A 14,105-nucleotide genomic window follows, 5' to 3' on the forward strand; every position below is an offset into this window, starting at 1 on the left:
TGCCCTTCAGTTTTGGACTGAAAGAATTTAGTATGAACTCTGGAGATTTGCACCAGCCCTTTTTCTTCCTCTTGGACCTAAGTTTTCACTTGGATAGCCTGCATGGCAGGGGGCTTCTGGGCTGCTGCGCTGTGCGCTGCTGGCTGAAGGAGTGGAGGAACCAAGGTGTTTTAGAAACACTACAGGCAGCAGAGAGCTCCTGTCAGGGCTTTCACTTCCAGGGTCTAAACCACTTCTCATGTCTTTGCTGCTCTTTTGTTTCTAGGGCATCTGGAACTGTCTATACAGCACTCGACATCAGCACGGGACAAGAGGTGGGTGTCAGCAGCCCCAGCAGATTTGGCAGGGGTTCAGCGCTTTCCCCCATGGTGCGAACAGCGGATGGGCTTTCGGATCGCCAGGAGATCTTTACTGCAAAGACTTCCACATGGCTGGGGGCTTGTGGCTGGGGGTGGGGGCAGTGTCCGAACACTGGGCTCCCCCCTGGGCTGCACATTCACTGACGGACACCCACCCCTCATCCTGCCCAGCCGCACGCCCGACGTGCAGCCCCCCAGCGATGTCTCCCCACCCACGCACCATTCCGTGCCCCCCCAGCCGTATGCCCCCCAAGACCCCAACTACGCACCCCTCCATTCCCATTTACCCCCTCAGCCGTGCCCCCCCCATGCCCTTCAGCCACTTTGGGCCGAGCTCTCCTGTGCTCCCCAGCCATGTCCCCCCACCCAGCCATGCCCCCCCCCATTTTGGGCGATGCCCCCTGAGCCCCTCCAGCCATGCCCCTGCACCCCTGCTGGCCCCTCCCCCCGTGCTTTGCCCGCACCCCCGGGCTCCGCTCCCCTGCCCGCGCGCCCCCGACCCGGCCGTGGCCCCGCCCCCCGCCCCTCCCCATTGGCTCCCGCCGCGCCGCTCCCCTGTTAGTTTTCGAATATAAATAGGGGCGGCCGCGGGCGCGCGCCCCCCCCCCTCGCGCACCGGACGGCGGAGCATCGGCGCGGCCCCGCTCCGCTCCGCCGGGGCCGGGAACGGTCGCTCCAACGGGTGTAATTAACGCCTCCCTTCCTTTCCTGCACTCGCCATGGCGGCGCAGGGCGGCCCCGGTGGCCGTGGGCTAGCCGGAGTGGCCAGGAGGCGAGCGGGCATGTCGCCGGTCACCCCGCTGACGCTGGATATGGACAAGCTGGTGGGACTGGGAAGGTGAGTGGAGACGGGGGGGCTGCCCCGCACCGCACCCCCCTCCCCCCCACGCGTGAATGCTGCCGGCTCAGGGCAGTGCTGAGCGCGGAGGGGGGGACACCACCCACCGCCCCACCCGAGGGGGGCACCCCGAGGGGTACCGGTGGGTCCCCACGGGCTGATCGCCGCCCCCGCCCTGCCCGCAGCCACTGGGACACCCCGAAGCGGCGGGTGGCGGGGCTGTCCTTGCAGAGGCGCCGGGCCAGCCCGTGCCGGGGGTCGGCAGCCTTGGGCTCCCCCCGCAGCTCCGTCTCCTCCGAGTCCTCGGACGCGGGTGAGCGATGGGTGCTGTTGCCACACCCGCCCCTGCCCCGATTCCCCTCCTCCCCTGGGCTGGGGGTGTGCAGGGGGAGCTGTGCCGAGGGGGTGGGCGTTGGGCAGGGGGTTACTGCATGCGGGGGGGGGGGGGGTCTGGGAAGGCAGGGGAGGGGTTTGAGGGTGGGGAAGGGTCTTTCTGGGGGTGCACGTGGGAGCCGGGGCCCTCGCTCTGTCTCAGCTCCTGGTCATGCTCTGAGTCAGACTGGGATTTTAAACTGGGATTTCCTCCCCAGCGCTTCCTTCCCTGTGCTGGATGATGGGGGTGGGAGCCCCCCCACCCGCCCAGGCCTGCACCCCGGGGGGGGCTCGGCTGTGGACCACCCCAGTGGGGGTCCCTGTGCAGGGTGATGTGGGACATGTTGGCCAGGATGGGTGGTCCCAGGGTCGTCCCTTTACCATGCTGGAGGACAGGGGGAGCTTGGGGTGAGGGTCCCGCCTGAGCACACAGCAGATCCCACCCTGTGGCCCCCTCCCCAGCGCTAGAAGGGAACATAGCTGGGGGGGGGGCTCCCCTGCACCCTGCCAGCGCCCCACAGGAGCAGGGGGGGGACCTGTGCTGGAGCAGGGTCCCGGGGGCACGACGTGCCTCCCACCCGCCCCCCCCGGTGCTACCCCTGCCCCTTGTTCCCGCAGGAGTGGGGCTGGACTCCCCCACGCTGGAGGACCCCGCTGCACTGGAGGAAGTGTGAGTGTCCCTCGCCCCGCGTCCCCCCACTCCAGGAGGTCTCCACCCTTGCCCACTGTGTCCCCCCCGCTCACCCTCCCCAGGCTGCCTGCAGTGCCCACGCTCAGCCTGTCCCAGCCTTGCTGGGGGGCTGTGCTTCTAGCTGTGCCCTCCACTCCAAAATTGATTTTTGGTGGGGGGTGGTGTGAGAAACCACCTCTAGTGGGGGTGTCAGTGCTGGTGCTCGGCCCAGCCCTGCTGCAGGCAGGGGTCTGGCAGCGGGTGCAGGCAAGAAGCCTCTGCGGTGCTGCTGTGCCAAGTCCTCCTCTGGCAGGGACGGCCGGCAGACGGCTCGCTGCCTCACCACGCAGCGGGGTGAGGGTGCTGAGCACCTCCCTGGGCTCCCAGCACCCCCGCCTCAGCCTCCTTGGGGTGCTGCTGCCCAGGCCTGGCAGATTTGGGGTGTAGGGATCAACTGAGAGCCGAGCTCTGCAGGGCTGAGGGGCTCTGGGTGCCACGCCAGTGGCTTCGCCCACTCCCGGGGCCGTTGGCAGAGCCCCTCTCTGGCAGATGTCGGGTGACTGAGTAACTGGGGGCAGATGGTGATGCTGGGGCAGCCTTGGGGCTGGGTGGGCTGGGCTGCAGGGGACACGCCAGTGCCCCCTTCGTCCTGTCGCAGTGTGCAGCTGCATGGCCATATGGCCGACGGCCAGCATCCCCAGCATCCCCGCTGCCGGATTTACATACAGGTGGAGAGCGGGCGCCACTGCCACCAGCTACATCTGGGCCCCGAGCGGGGTCAGCGGGGTGCCCTGGACCACCTCAGCGTGCTGCTTAACCCCCCAGCCCAGATTGGGGTCCCCCGTCTGAAACCAGTGATTTCCAGATGGGGTTTTAACCCTTTGTGGGGCTGAAAGCCGCTCAGCTGCTCTCCCCTTGGGGGGGCTGATGACCCCTGCGTGGGGTGGGGTCCCTGTAAGGGCTGCGGCTGCCCATCCCCGGGGCTCCTGGGCTGCTCAGGCTGGGGCACGGGGTGCCATCCCCCCTAACCCTGGCTCCTCTCTTCCCGCAGCTTTGAGACAGCAATCCCAGAATCCAGGAGAGCTCTCAAAGAGTAAGTGAAGGGGCTCTGTCCCTGTGCCCAGACACGAAAGCCAGGCTGTCCGTCTGCCCTTCCCTGGGGTTTGGATCAAGCTGTCGGTGTTGCTCAGTGGCTGGAGGAATTGCTGCCCTGGGGTCCTCTCCGGGGAGGTCTCACCCCACTGTGGGGACCCAGGGGACAAGGGGGTCCATGCCAGCTTCGGGGCGGGGGGGGTGGGACGCTGCTGGTCCAGGGCATCTTCTCTCCTCATTCAATCCTTTTCTTTTTGCAGCAATAAGCTCCTTATCCGGAGGATCCACTCACTGCCGGTAAGTCCCAGGGGCTCTGCAGGGCTGAGCTGAGCTGGATCCTGCTGTGCCCCTGGCTGAGCTGGGAGGAGGAGTAGGAGAAGGAGGAGGATGGAGCTGGGGAGCGCAGGGGCTGTGCAGCACCTCTCACCCCTCCCAACCCGCCCCGCAGCCACAGCTCCTGGGGGCCAGCCCGGTCCTGAAGAACATCTCCCACTGCCGGGAGTTCAACAGCCACGGGGCCAGGGAGCAGAGGGGCCCAAGGAAGCCTGAGGACAAGGTGAGGGGGGACAGCAAGGCTGGGGAGAGGGAGGCAGGACCGGGGAAGGGGCAGGGGGATGCCGTGCCCACCCCCCCCTCCCCCACTGCTGCAGGAGGGGTTTGTCTTCAAGAAGCTGCAGAGGCCAAGTCAGCGCAGCCGGCTGCCCGCCGACGATGGGGCTGCGGGGAGGGACCCCCTCAGCCAGAGACTCGGCTCTGCACCCGGCCTGCTGGTGAGAGGGGCTGGGGGCGCTGAGAGGGGGGCACCGGGGGTGGGTGGTCCTGCTGCAGGGGCTGCTGAGCCGGGACCTGCTGCTCCAGCCTCCCTGTTTGCACTGGAGACCTGTGGGTGTGGGAGCTGGGGGGATTGGGGTCACTGCGTCTGCAAACAGGGCTGGTGTGGGGCTGGCCCCACTCCTGAGCCATGGGCTGTGTCATGTCCCCTCCCCAGTTTGATGCCCCCGAGAAGGAAAACGTCGCCCAGGGCGAGAGCTCCATCATCCTGCGCCGGTGCTCCTTGACCTCCTCCATGTCTGAAGAGGAAGATGATGGCTTCGTGGAGATCCTGGATGAGGAGGAGATGAAGGTAGGGAGGGCTTCTCCATCTGCGCAGCTGGATGGACCCTGGGCAGGGGCTCTGTCCCTGCCCAGGGGGGTGCGAAGCAGCAGTGGGTCTCGTTCCCTTCATGCTCTCCTCTGTCTCTCCCCTGTGGCCCCCCCAGGTGCCCCCCCAGAAGAGCGATACCGACGGGCCACAGGGGATGGAGAACCTACTGACTGCGCCCCTGGTGAGGAAGGAGGAGGCTGAGCCGGTACGTTGGGTGTCTCGGGGGGTGGATGGGGCCCCAGGCTCCCCCTTCCTTGGGTCTCCAAGGTGGGGTCTGGGGGTGAGGGTCACTGGTTGGCCAGCAGCACTCACCCCCCAGGGCTTTGGGCTTGTCCTGGGTGGTGTGCAGCCACTAGAGAGGGACCCTTTTGCCTTTGTTCTCGTGGTGCTGGGGGGAGGGGGGTATGTGGGGGGAATGCTGGACCCTTGGGCAGCGACACAGGCTCTCTCCCCACACAGTGTCCGGTGAAGCGCGGCAGGTGCCGGCAGCTCTTCCGCTCGCCCTCGATGCCCAGCAGCGTCACCAGGCCCATCCTGAAGCGGATAGACCGACCCCAGGACCGGGACAACCCCGTCAAGACCAAGCGACAGAGGAGCGTGGCCGGTAGCCCTGGCGAGGAGGCGGCAGCGGCGGAGCCGGTGGGTGATGGGGAATCCTCGGGGTGAGGCGTCCTTGCCCATCCCGGGTGGGACTGCCCGGTGCCACGGCTCTGCCGGCGCCCTCGCTAACGCCGAGGGGGGTGTCTCTGGTTCATGTCCCCGCAGAAAGCACGGCTGCTGTGCTCCAGGTCCTTCTGCCACGAGGAGATGGAGAACCTGCTGGCCAACGACCATCAGGAGCTCATCGGGGACTTCTCCAAGGTAGGGCTGCTGGGGGTGCTGCAGGCTTGGGGGTGCCGCCTGCCCCCCTCTCCTGAAACAAAGGGGGACCATCAGTGGAGCCCTGCGCTGGTGCCAGAGCCCCAATACAGCTGGTGGCCCTTGTTTGGGACCAAGGGGACTTGGGGCTGAGACTTTCCAGCCTGAAGAGCCTGACCCACTGCTCTTCCAGTGCCGCAGCCCTGTCCCTCTTGGGAGGGAGCAAACGTCGCAGGCGGGGGGTCTTCTGGACTGGGGGGAGCGGGTGGCAGCCAGGACGTCTCCCCAGGGACAGATCCTGACCCAGCACCCGCCTCTCCTCCAGCCTTACCTTCTGCAGGCGGTAGAGGGGAAGCACCCGGACCTGAAGTACATTTCTCCTGAAATGGTAAGGGAGCAGTGACCTCTTCCCCAAAAAAACACCCCCACAGGGCTGCCTCCCTGCCCCGCCCCCCCCTCGGTGACGGGCTCCCCCCACAGATGGTGGCAGTGCTGACGGGGCAGTTCAGCAGCCTCATCGAGAGCTGCGTGATCGTGGACTGCAGGTACCCCTACGAGTACGAGGGAGGCCACATCAAGGTCAGAACCGCTGCTGCGCCCCTCGGGGCTGGGGACAGGGTGGTCATGGGTGGGGGAGACACAAACCTGTCAAACCTCAGAGGGGCTGATGCCCCCCCCCCAAAGGTGCTGAGCCCCAGCTGGAAGGAGGAGGGGGGTGATGACATTCCCAACAGATGGGGCAGAAGGGGGGCAGGGTATGGAGGCCCCCCCCCCCCTCCCCGAGATGAAATGGGAGGAGGGGGGGGCTGAAAGGGGCCCCTCTCCCTCGCCAGGGCGCCGTCAACCTGCCGCTGGAGCAGGACGTGGAGGAGTTCCTGCTGAAGAAGCCCATCGTGCCCTTCGACGCCAGCAAGAGGGTGATCGTCATCTTCCACTGCGAGTTCTCCTCCGAGAGGGGGCCCAGGATGTGAGTTTGGGGGGGTTGGGGGAGGTGGGGTGGACGCTGGGTTCTGCCGGACCCCCTGGGCATGGCAGGATCCTATCTGGGTGCCAATCCTGTCCCCTGTTCCGCAGGTGCCGGTTCATCAGGGAGAAGGACCGAGCCTGTAACGAGTACCCCCACCTCCACTACCCCGAGCTCTATGTCCTGAAGGGGGGGTACCGGGAGTTCTTCCCCCAGTACCAGGTAAGCCCCCCTAACTTTCACCCCCTGTGTGGGAGGGGGGGAGGTCCCTGGCAGGAGGGTGAGAGTGCTGGGTGGGGGGAAATCCCCCTCTCCGCTCCCCAAAACCCTGCCCTGTGAGGGGAAAGGGTCTGGCTCTGAGCATCCTCCATGAGGGTGGTACCTCCAGGGGAAGGGGGTTGTGCTGGGGGTCCTGGGGGGTGCTGGGTTTGCCCCAGGGGTTGGGGAGGGGGGCCTGCAGGTGCTGACAGAGCTGTGGGTGCCCAGATGCACTGCGAGCCCCAGGACTACCGGCCGATGGACCACGAGGACTTCAAGGAGGACCTGCGCAAGTTCCGCCAGAAGAGCCGCAGCGGGGCGGGCGAGCGCAGCAAGCGGGAGCTCTACAGCCGCCTCAAGAACTTCTGAGGGACCCCCGCAGCCCCCTGCCCACCCCCTACCCAGGGCTGCCGGTGCTCACGGTTGCCCAGCCCAAAACCTGGTTGCCCCCCTCCCCCCACCCCCCCCAGCCTTCCCAGCTCTGTGCTGGGTGCCCTGCCCAGCATCGCCCCCCTCAGCAGCGTGAGAACCGGGGGGTATGGTTGTGAGTTTTTACCCCTTTTTTAACCTAAACAGGGTTTAGGTTTTACCCCAAATGGTGGCTGGGGGCTGTAGCATGTGGGTGGGGAATGCCTAGGGGGGCTCAATCCCTGCCAGGTTCAAACTTCCTCTGGGAGTGGGGGTCAGGCTACCTCCCCTCCCCAGCATCAGGGATGGTGCTCGGGGGCTGTGGGGCAGCCCCCCAAGCCAGTGCCCCCCTTCCCCTTGCACCCTGGGCTGGGTGGGGGGTGGCTTTGCCAGCTTTGGGCAAGCCACGGGGCTGCAGCACATCACCCCCCCCCCCCCCCCCCCCCCCCCCCAGGGTGATCCTGTGTCCCCAGGCCCTGTCACACACACCACCACCACCACCCCGTCCATGAGGGCTGCGACCCCCCGTCAGCCAAGCTTTATTGGCAGAACTCTTATAGAAAAGCACTTAAACCTCCTTTGCAGCCAGGGGGTGCTGCAGGGGGTCGGGCTGGGGAGTGCCCCTTGTACTGGTCACTGACTATTTGGGGAGTTCCTTGTTGTTGTGGTGTTTTGCCACCCTGTTGGTTAACTTTGGGGGGGCGGGAGGGGCTTCACCCCCACCCCAGAGTGGCTGCTGCCAGAGCACCACATGCTGGGGAGGGGGGAATGGCCCCTGTGCCCCCATGTCTTGTTTGTTTTTATTTTTTTTTTTAACATTTCTGTTTAATAACTTTGTGAGGAGGGAAAGCCTTGGCTCTGGTCTGTGACTGCGCTGCGAATCTGAGGGGGCTCAGGGGTCCCCCCCTGCTTTGAGGGTGGGGTTGGGGCGCTTGAAGAAACGGGAGAGCTTTTTAAAGGGGTGATGGCTGCCCTGTGGGGCTGGGGTCACAGCTAGACCAACCCCCTCAGGGCTGTGTGTGGGGCAGGAGGAGGGGTGGGGATGGTGGGGTGACCGTGGGGTCCCACAACTGGGACAGTGGTGTGTGGTGGGGGGGCACCCCCAGCTCGGTTGTTGTGCCCCTCATGCTCACCCTGCCACCTGCTGCGCGCCCCCCCCCCCCCCCCCCCCAGGGTGATCCTGTGTCCCCAGGCCCTGTCACACACACCACCACCACCCCCCCGCCCCCGGGGTGATCCTGTGTCCCCCAGGCCTGTGACACCCTGACGTGCGGAAAAGACTTTACAACCCGAAAGGTTACACAGTAGGTGTGTTTATTGCGCGCAGATGCACGGGGGATCGCTCCACCACAAACGTCCATCCCCACCGTGGCCACTTCTCCAGTATTTATCCAGTTAAAACATCACCTATTTCGAAACGCCTAGACATATTCATGACCTGTCCCCAAAAAGGCCATTCCTTCCTGTCACTTGTCATTTCCATAATCTCCGCCTCGGGCTCCTCCTCGGGGCGCTTGCGCAGTTCCTCCTGGTGGTCCTGGGCAGGGGTCTTCAGGGATGAAGGCCGTAGGTCTTCCTCGCTCTGGTCTCCTCCCCTCTCCCCTGGAATCTCTAATTTGGCTGAGCTTGCAGTACCAGACTGGTTTCAGCCTGGTCTGTCCCTGTGTGCACATCTGGCTGTCTCCTTTTTGTTCTTGGTTAGAGATGGATGTTAGCGAGCCCTCCTTAGCCCTTAGCTCCTCCTGCCTTTGACGCCTTTGAGCCATGAATTAGGTCCTTGTTTCTGTCTTTTCTGTTTCCCTTATCAGCTTCTTTCTCAAGCAATTTGCAGGGGGTAGTGACTAATTGCCTACTTGCATGCATGTTAGTTCTGGGAAGCAAGTTTTAATAGGTTTAGCTTTTTTCTATGTAGCTCCCTATTAATATTTTCGATATATCTTCGGTTATAAAATATATTTTCTATATGTCCCCCTACCAATTCCCCCCTTTTCTATTGAGTTAAGTGAATTCTTTTACTTGGCTATTCTGGTTGGTATAATGCTTCGTACATTGAAGTTATTCTTCTAACTATACGCCAAACCCACATATATAGGGTCCCTACTAGAAATAATAAAATAGCGGTAGCTATCAACAACGCTACTATTGGATGCATTAGGACGTTAAAAAAGTCCGGTGTCTGAAGGTGACCACCCAAAAAGTGTATCCCACCATTTGTGTTCTCCGTCCTTTTTGACCCTTTTCAAGACCCTACTTATCTCATTTGCCTCATGATGAACAGTTATTAGAGTTTCCTGTCCGTTATTCTTGGCTTCCTCTAATATCCGTATTAAGTCTGGGTGTTTCAACAACCTTTTTGTCACTGCTAAATCCATCCCTGTAGGTGTGGGTTCTAGTTCAGAAATCAGTGTATAGTTTGATCTCAGGATTTGATGAGAAACCACAGGAGCAAAGTAGCTAAAGTCACATCCTGTGATGGTGGTAAAATTACAAATACAGAAGTTCGAGTGATTCCTGGTGTCTGTTTCTACTCCTTCTACAGACACAAAGCGACATGTTGTTCTTAAACAAGCACAACCTTTTCCTGCATAGACAACAAGATTTCAATGGTAATCCTATTTCACCAGGTGCCCAGACCCAGGTTACAAAGACAGGTTGTGTTAGAGTAAAATTATGCCAACAATCCAAGATACTGCAAGGCTTTCTATTTGTTGTGTTTGTTATTATATTGGATACCCCTATCTGGTATGCCCTTTTGTAGGAAGTTCTGTTAATTCCTCGGCATCCTACGCTTATGTTTTGACCCAGCATTCCCTGCAGTTGAGGCATCATTCTCTGAAGGTCTGTGCTCCAATAATTTTTGGGGTACACTTCATTTTTATGCATAACCACGGTGGTAAGGCTTAAGCTTTTTCTATCAGAGAGCGATCCCATATCCCCAGTATATTCAATATGAGCTTGGGTCCATGGCCATTCTGGGGTGTTACTGTTCGACCCTTGGGTTACGATAACTACAAATACAACAATTTTCCTGACTAAATCTTGGCAGGCCGAGTTACTAAACACTTCTGGGTGCAATATACTCATTTCGCTCGGGAAAGCTTTAGTTTCAGTTCATCCTCACCCTGTGTTACTTTCCAAGGAGTTTTAGGAGCTTTCTTCACTCAGGAGTGGTGAATCCAGGCGCTTTGTTCCCTGATCTTGATTGCCGTGAAAGAGGTAAGAAGCACTTGGTATGGTCCTTCCCACTGTGGCTCCACAGTTTTCTCTGTAAGAGACTTAACATACACCTAGTCTCCAGGTTGTATGTTATGCACTGGCCCATCCAAACCCCTGCATCGGGTTCCAAACACCTGTTTTTCAATTTTACGAAGCTGTTTCCCTAATGCCACCATATAGGAAGTCATCAGTTCTTCACCAATTTGTGAAGAGGTTCCCTTTTGTACCCCATAGGGTCGCCCATATAGGATTTCAAATGGGCTTAGCCCTTCCTTAGCTCGGGGTCTAGTTCGGTATCCATAGCATTGCTAGGGGTAGAGATTGTGGCCAGGCCCAATTGGTTTCTTGTCCTAATGTAACAATCTGTTGTTTAATCAGGTGATTCATTTTCTCCACCTGGCCACTGGATTGTGGCCGGTATGGAGTGTGTAGTTGCCAATCTGTCCCTAGATGGTGGTTTATTTTTGGCACAACTTTGGAGATGAAGTGCGGCCCTCTATCTGAGGACATCACCGCTGGGACTCCAAACCTGGGTATGATTTCTTGTAGCAACACCTTGGTCACCTCTCGAGCTTTAGCTGTTCTGCATGGGAAGGCTTCTGGCCAGCCTGAAAAGGTATCAGTTGGTACAAGCAAGTATTTATACCCCCCTTTTCTAGGAAGTTCTGAGAAATCAATTTGCCAGTGTTGTCCCGGACAATTCCCTTTCCCAATTTGGCCCATTTCTGGTTTGGGGACAATTTTTGGATTAGTCTGGAGGCAAAGGTCACCTTGCTGAGTCACTTGTCTGAGAGTGATGTATAAATATCGAGCTGTCCCGTGTCTGATAAGGTATTTGTGTAATGCCTCCGCCCCCCAGTGTCCCTTCTTGTGTTCCTCCCGGACCAATGGCCAAACCGTATAAGAGGGGACTATGAGTTTCCCATGTGATGTTACAGCCCACCCGTCCTCATTGTCTGTTCCTTCCAAATCTGTGATTAACTTTTGATCCTCCTTAGTGTATTCTGGCTTACCTTCTAGGGTTATCTGTCCGTCTGGGACTAGTGCTCCCTCTACCTTTACTGTTTCTTTAGCTGCCTGTTCTGCCGCTCTGTCCGCCAGTTCGTTTCCTCTTTCCAATTCAGTGCTCGCTTTCTGGTGTGCCCTGATGTGCATAATTGCCACTTTTTCAGGAAGTTGGATTGCATTCAAAAGTCTTAAAATTTCCTTCACGTGCTTGATAGTCTTTCCTTGGGAGTTCAACAGTCCTTGCTCCTTCCAAATTGCTCCGTGGGCATGTACCACTCCAAAGGCGTATTTAGAATCAGTCCAAATATTCACAGGCTTTCCTTCGGCCCTCTCCAGGGCCCGAGTGAGGGCTATGATCTCAGTCTTTTGTGCTGAAGTGTCAGCCGGTAGTGGTCCAGATTCTATTACCTTTTCAGCAGTGGTGATGGCGTACCCAGAATGTCGTTTTCCGCCCAGGATATAGCTGCTCCCATCTGTGAACCAGTGCTCTGCCCCATCCATGGGGGTATCCTTTAGGTCCATGCGGCTAGAGTACGTGGCCTCAATCGTCTCGAGGCAGTCGTGGTCCACTGGTTCTCCAGTCTTCCCACTAAGAAATGAAGCTGGGTTGACAATGTTAGTGGTCACAATCTCAACATCATCCTGCTCGACCATGATAGCTTGATATTTCAGGAATCTCTGTGGGGAGAGCCAATGTCCCCCTTTCACTTCAAGGACTGTAGGCACTGTGTGAGATAGGAAACCAGTCATTTTCTGACCCAGGGTAGACTTCTGAGGTTCCTGGACATTCAGGATGACTGCTGCTACCGCCCTTAGGCAGCCAGGCCACCCTTTGGCAGCAGCGTCCACTTGTTTGGAGAAGTACGCCACAGCTCGTCTGTATGGTCTCAGGTCTTGTGCCAGTACTCCTAACGCTATTCCCTGCTTTTCATGGGAAAACAGGAGAAATGGTCTACTCACATCAGGGAGTCCCAGTGCAGGTGCTGACATCAGGGCCTTCTTCAGCTGATGGAATGCCCGATCTGACTCAGCATCCCATTGGAGGTGACTTTGACTGGATTTTATCAGGGAATACAGTGGTTTGGCCAGCAGGCCATAGTCATGTATCCAGAGCCGGCGCCACGCCGTCATTCCCAGGAAGGTCCGCAGTTCTTTTACAGTCTGTGGCCGAGGGGTCTGGCATAGGGCTTCTTTCCGGGCTTGCCCCAAGGACCGTTGCCCTGCACTGATCTTATACCCTAAGTATGTAACCTGCTGCAAAGTCACTTGTGCCTTGTTTCGGGACACTCAGTACGCCTGAAGCCCAAGAAAAGTTAATAAACTTACAGTCCAGGTGACACAGGCTTCTCTGGTTTTAGTTGCAATGAGGATGTCCTCCACGTATTGTAGTATTTTTCCTTCTTCCGATGGTGGTTCCCATAATCCCAAATCTTTTGCTAGTTGGTTCCCAAAGATGGTAGGGCTGTTCTTGAAACCTTGTGGCAACACCGTCCTTGTGAGCTGGGTCTTCTGACCGCTCTTAGGGTTTTCCCACTTGAATGCAAAACTTTTCTGACTGGCTTCATGGAGAGGGAGGCAAAAGAAGGCATCTTTTACTTCTAAAACTGTACACCAAATTAAATCAGGAGTTAAGGTGATTAGCAAGGTATATGGATTGGCAACCCCGGGGTATAGAACCTCTGTTATTTTGTTAATGGCCCTCAGATCTTGGACTATTCGATAGGACCCATCTGGTTTTTGGACCGGGAGAATGGGGGTATTGAACTCCAATTCACATTCCCTCAATAAGCCCAATTCTAGGAATCGCTCTATTTTTGGTTGAATCCTTTCCCTGTCTTCTTTCTTTAGTGGGTATTGTTTGATTCTTACCGCTCTCTGTCCATCCTTCAAATTTCTTATTATTGGTTGGGCATTCTTGGCACGTCCTGGGGCATCAGTCACCCAAACCCCGGGGCAGACCTGATTAATGATCTCCTCGTCGATTTGTCCTTCTATGGGAATATTCACCAAAGACAAGCTCATTATTTGTACATATTGATCATCATTTACCTCCAGAGTAATCTCACCCTTTTTGAATTTTATCGTGGCCTCCAGCTGTTCCAATAGGTCTTTTCCCAACAGGGAATTCGGTGAATTTGGCATAGACAAAAATTTATGGATGCCTACCTGCTTGACCAGTTTATATTTTAATGGTTCCAAAAAACAAGCTTTTTCACTCTGGCCAGTTGCTCCCTTTACCATGACATAGTCATTTCCTAAAGGCATTAAAGCTTGATTCAAAACTGAGTATGTTGCCCCCGTATCAACTAGAAACTCCATTTTTTTGTTTTGTTTTGTTTTTCTCCTCATTTCGTTGTAATCAATGGATCTTCTAATCAGTCCATTACATGTGCGATCGTTTTTCTTGGGTTATCCCGCCACCTATTGTTCCCCTGACGCTGTCGCTCCAGACATTCCCTTTTCCAGAGACCCGTTTTTTTACATATAGCACATTGATCCCTGCTCAGGGGCGCCGGTCCACGTCTCATCCTGGATTTAGGTTTCCATTCTCTCTCTTCTCTAACTACTGCCACCAATTTGCCTAGACTCTGCTTATAATTGTCCTCTCTGTTGCTAAACACCCTCCAAGCCTCTTCCAATAACACTTCCAAGTTTCGACTATTTGGTGGATGTAATTTTTGTCATTTACGTCTGATATCATTCTGAGATTGTCCTAGAAATAGGGATACCAGATGTTGTATTCCCACTGCTGACCCGGGGTCCAGTGGTGTATGACAACACATCGTGTCCCTTAGTCTATCCAGAAATTTGGAAGGCGACTCGGAGGGACCTTGTTTCACTGCATATAGCACTGCTCGATTTATAGGTTTTGGAATTGCCTTCTCTATTCCTTTCACTACCCATCCTTGGTCTGCTCG

General features: G+C 57.7%; 1 protein-coding gene across 1 annotated transcript; it reads left to right on the forward strand.

Moving 5' to 3' along the window:
* Positions 1–2,187: 2,187 nt before the first annotated feature.
* On the forward strand, positions 2,188–6,924 carry LOC147412738 (M-phase inducer phosphatase 2-like; the record flags this gene model as incomplete). The annotated part of the gene is made up of 12 exons (XM_086481068.1): positions 2,188–2,239; positions 3,291–3,332; positions 3,613–3,628; positions 4,320–4,454; positions 4,606–4,680; positions 4,935–5,114; positions 5,241–5,336; positions 5,659–5,721; positions 5,814–5,912; positions 6,167–6,300; positions 6,408–6,519; positions 6,784–6,924. Coding segments are annotated over 12 exons (1,145 nt in total), but the record flags the coding sequence as incomplete, so codon positions are not given.
* Positions 6,925–14,105: the final 7,181 nt, after the last annotated feature.

The sequence above is a fragment of the Leptosomus discolor genome, unplaced genomic scaffold (genome assembly GCF_034619465.1).
Source record: "Leptosomus discolor isolate bLepDis1 unplaced genomic scaffold, bLepDis1.hap2 HAP2_SCAFFOLD_151, whole genome shotgun sequence".
NCBI classification, from domain to species: Eukaryota; Metazoa; Chordata; class Aves; order Leptosomiformes; family Leptosomidae; genus Leptosomus; species Leptosomus discolor.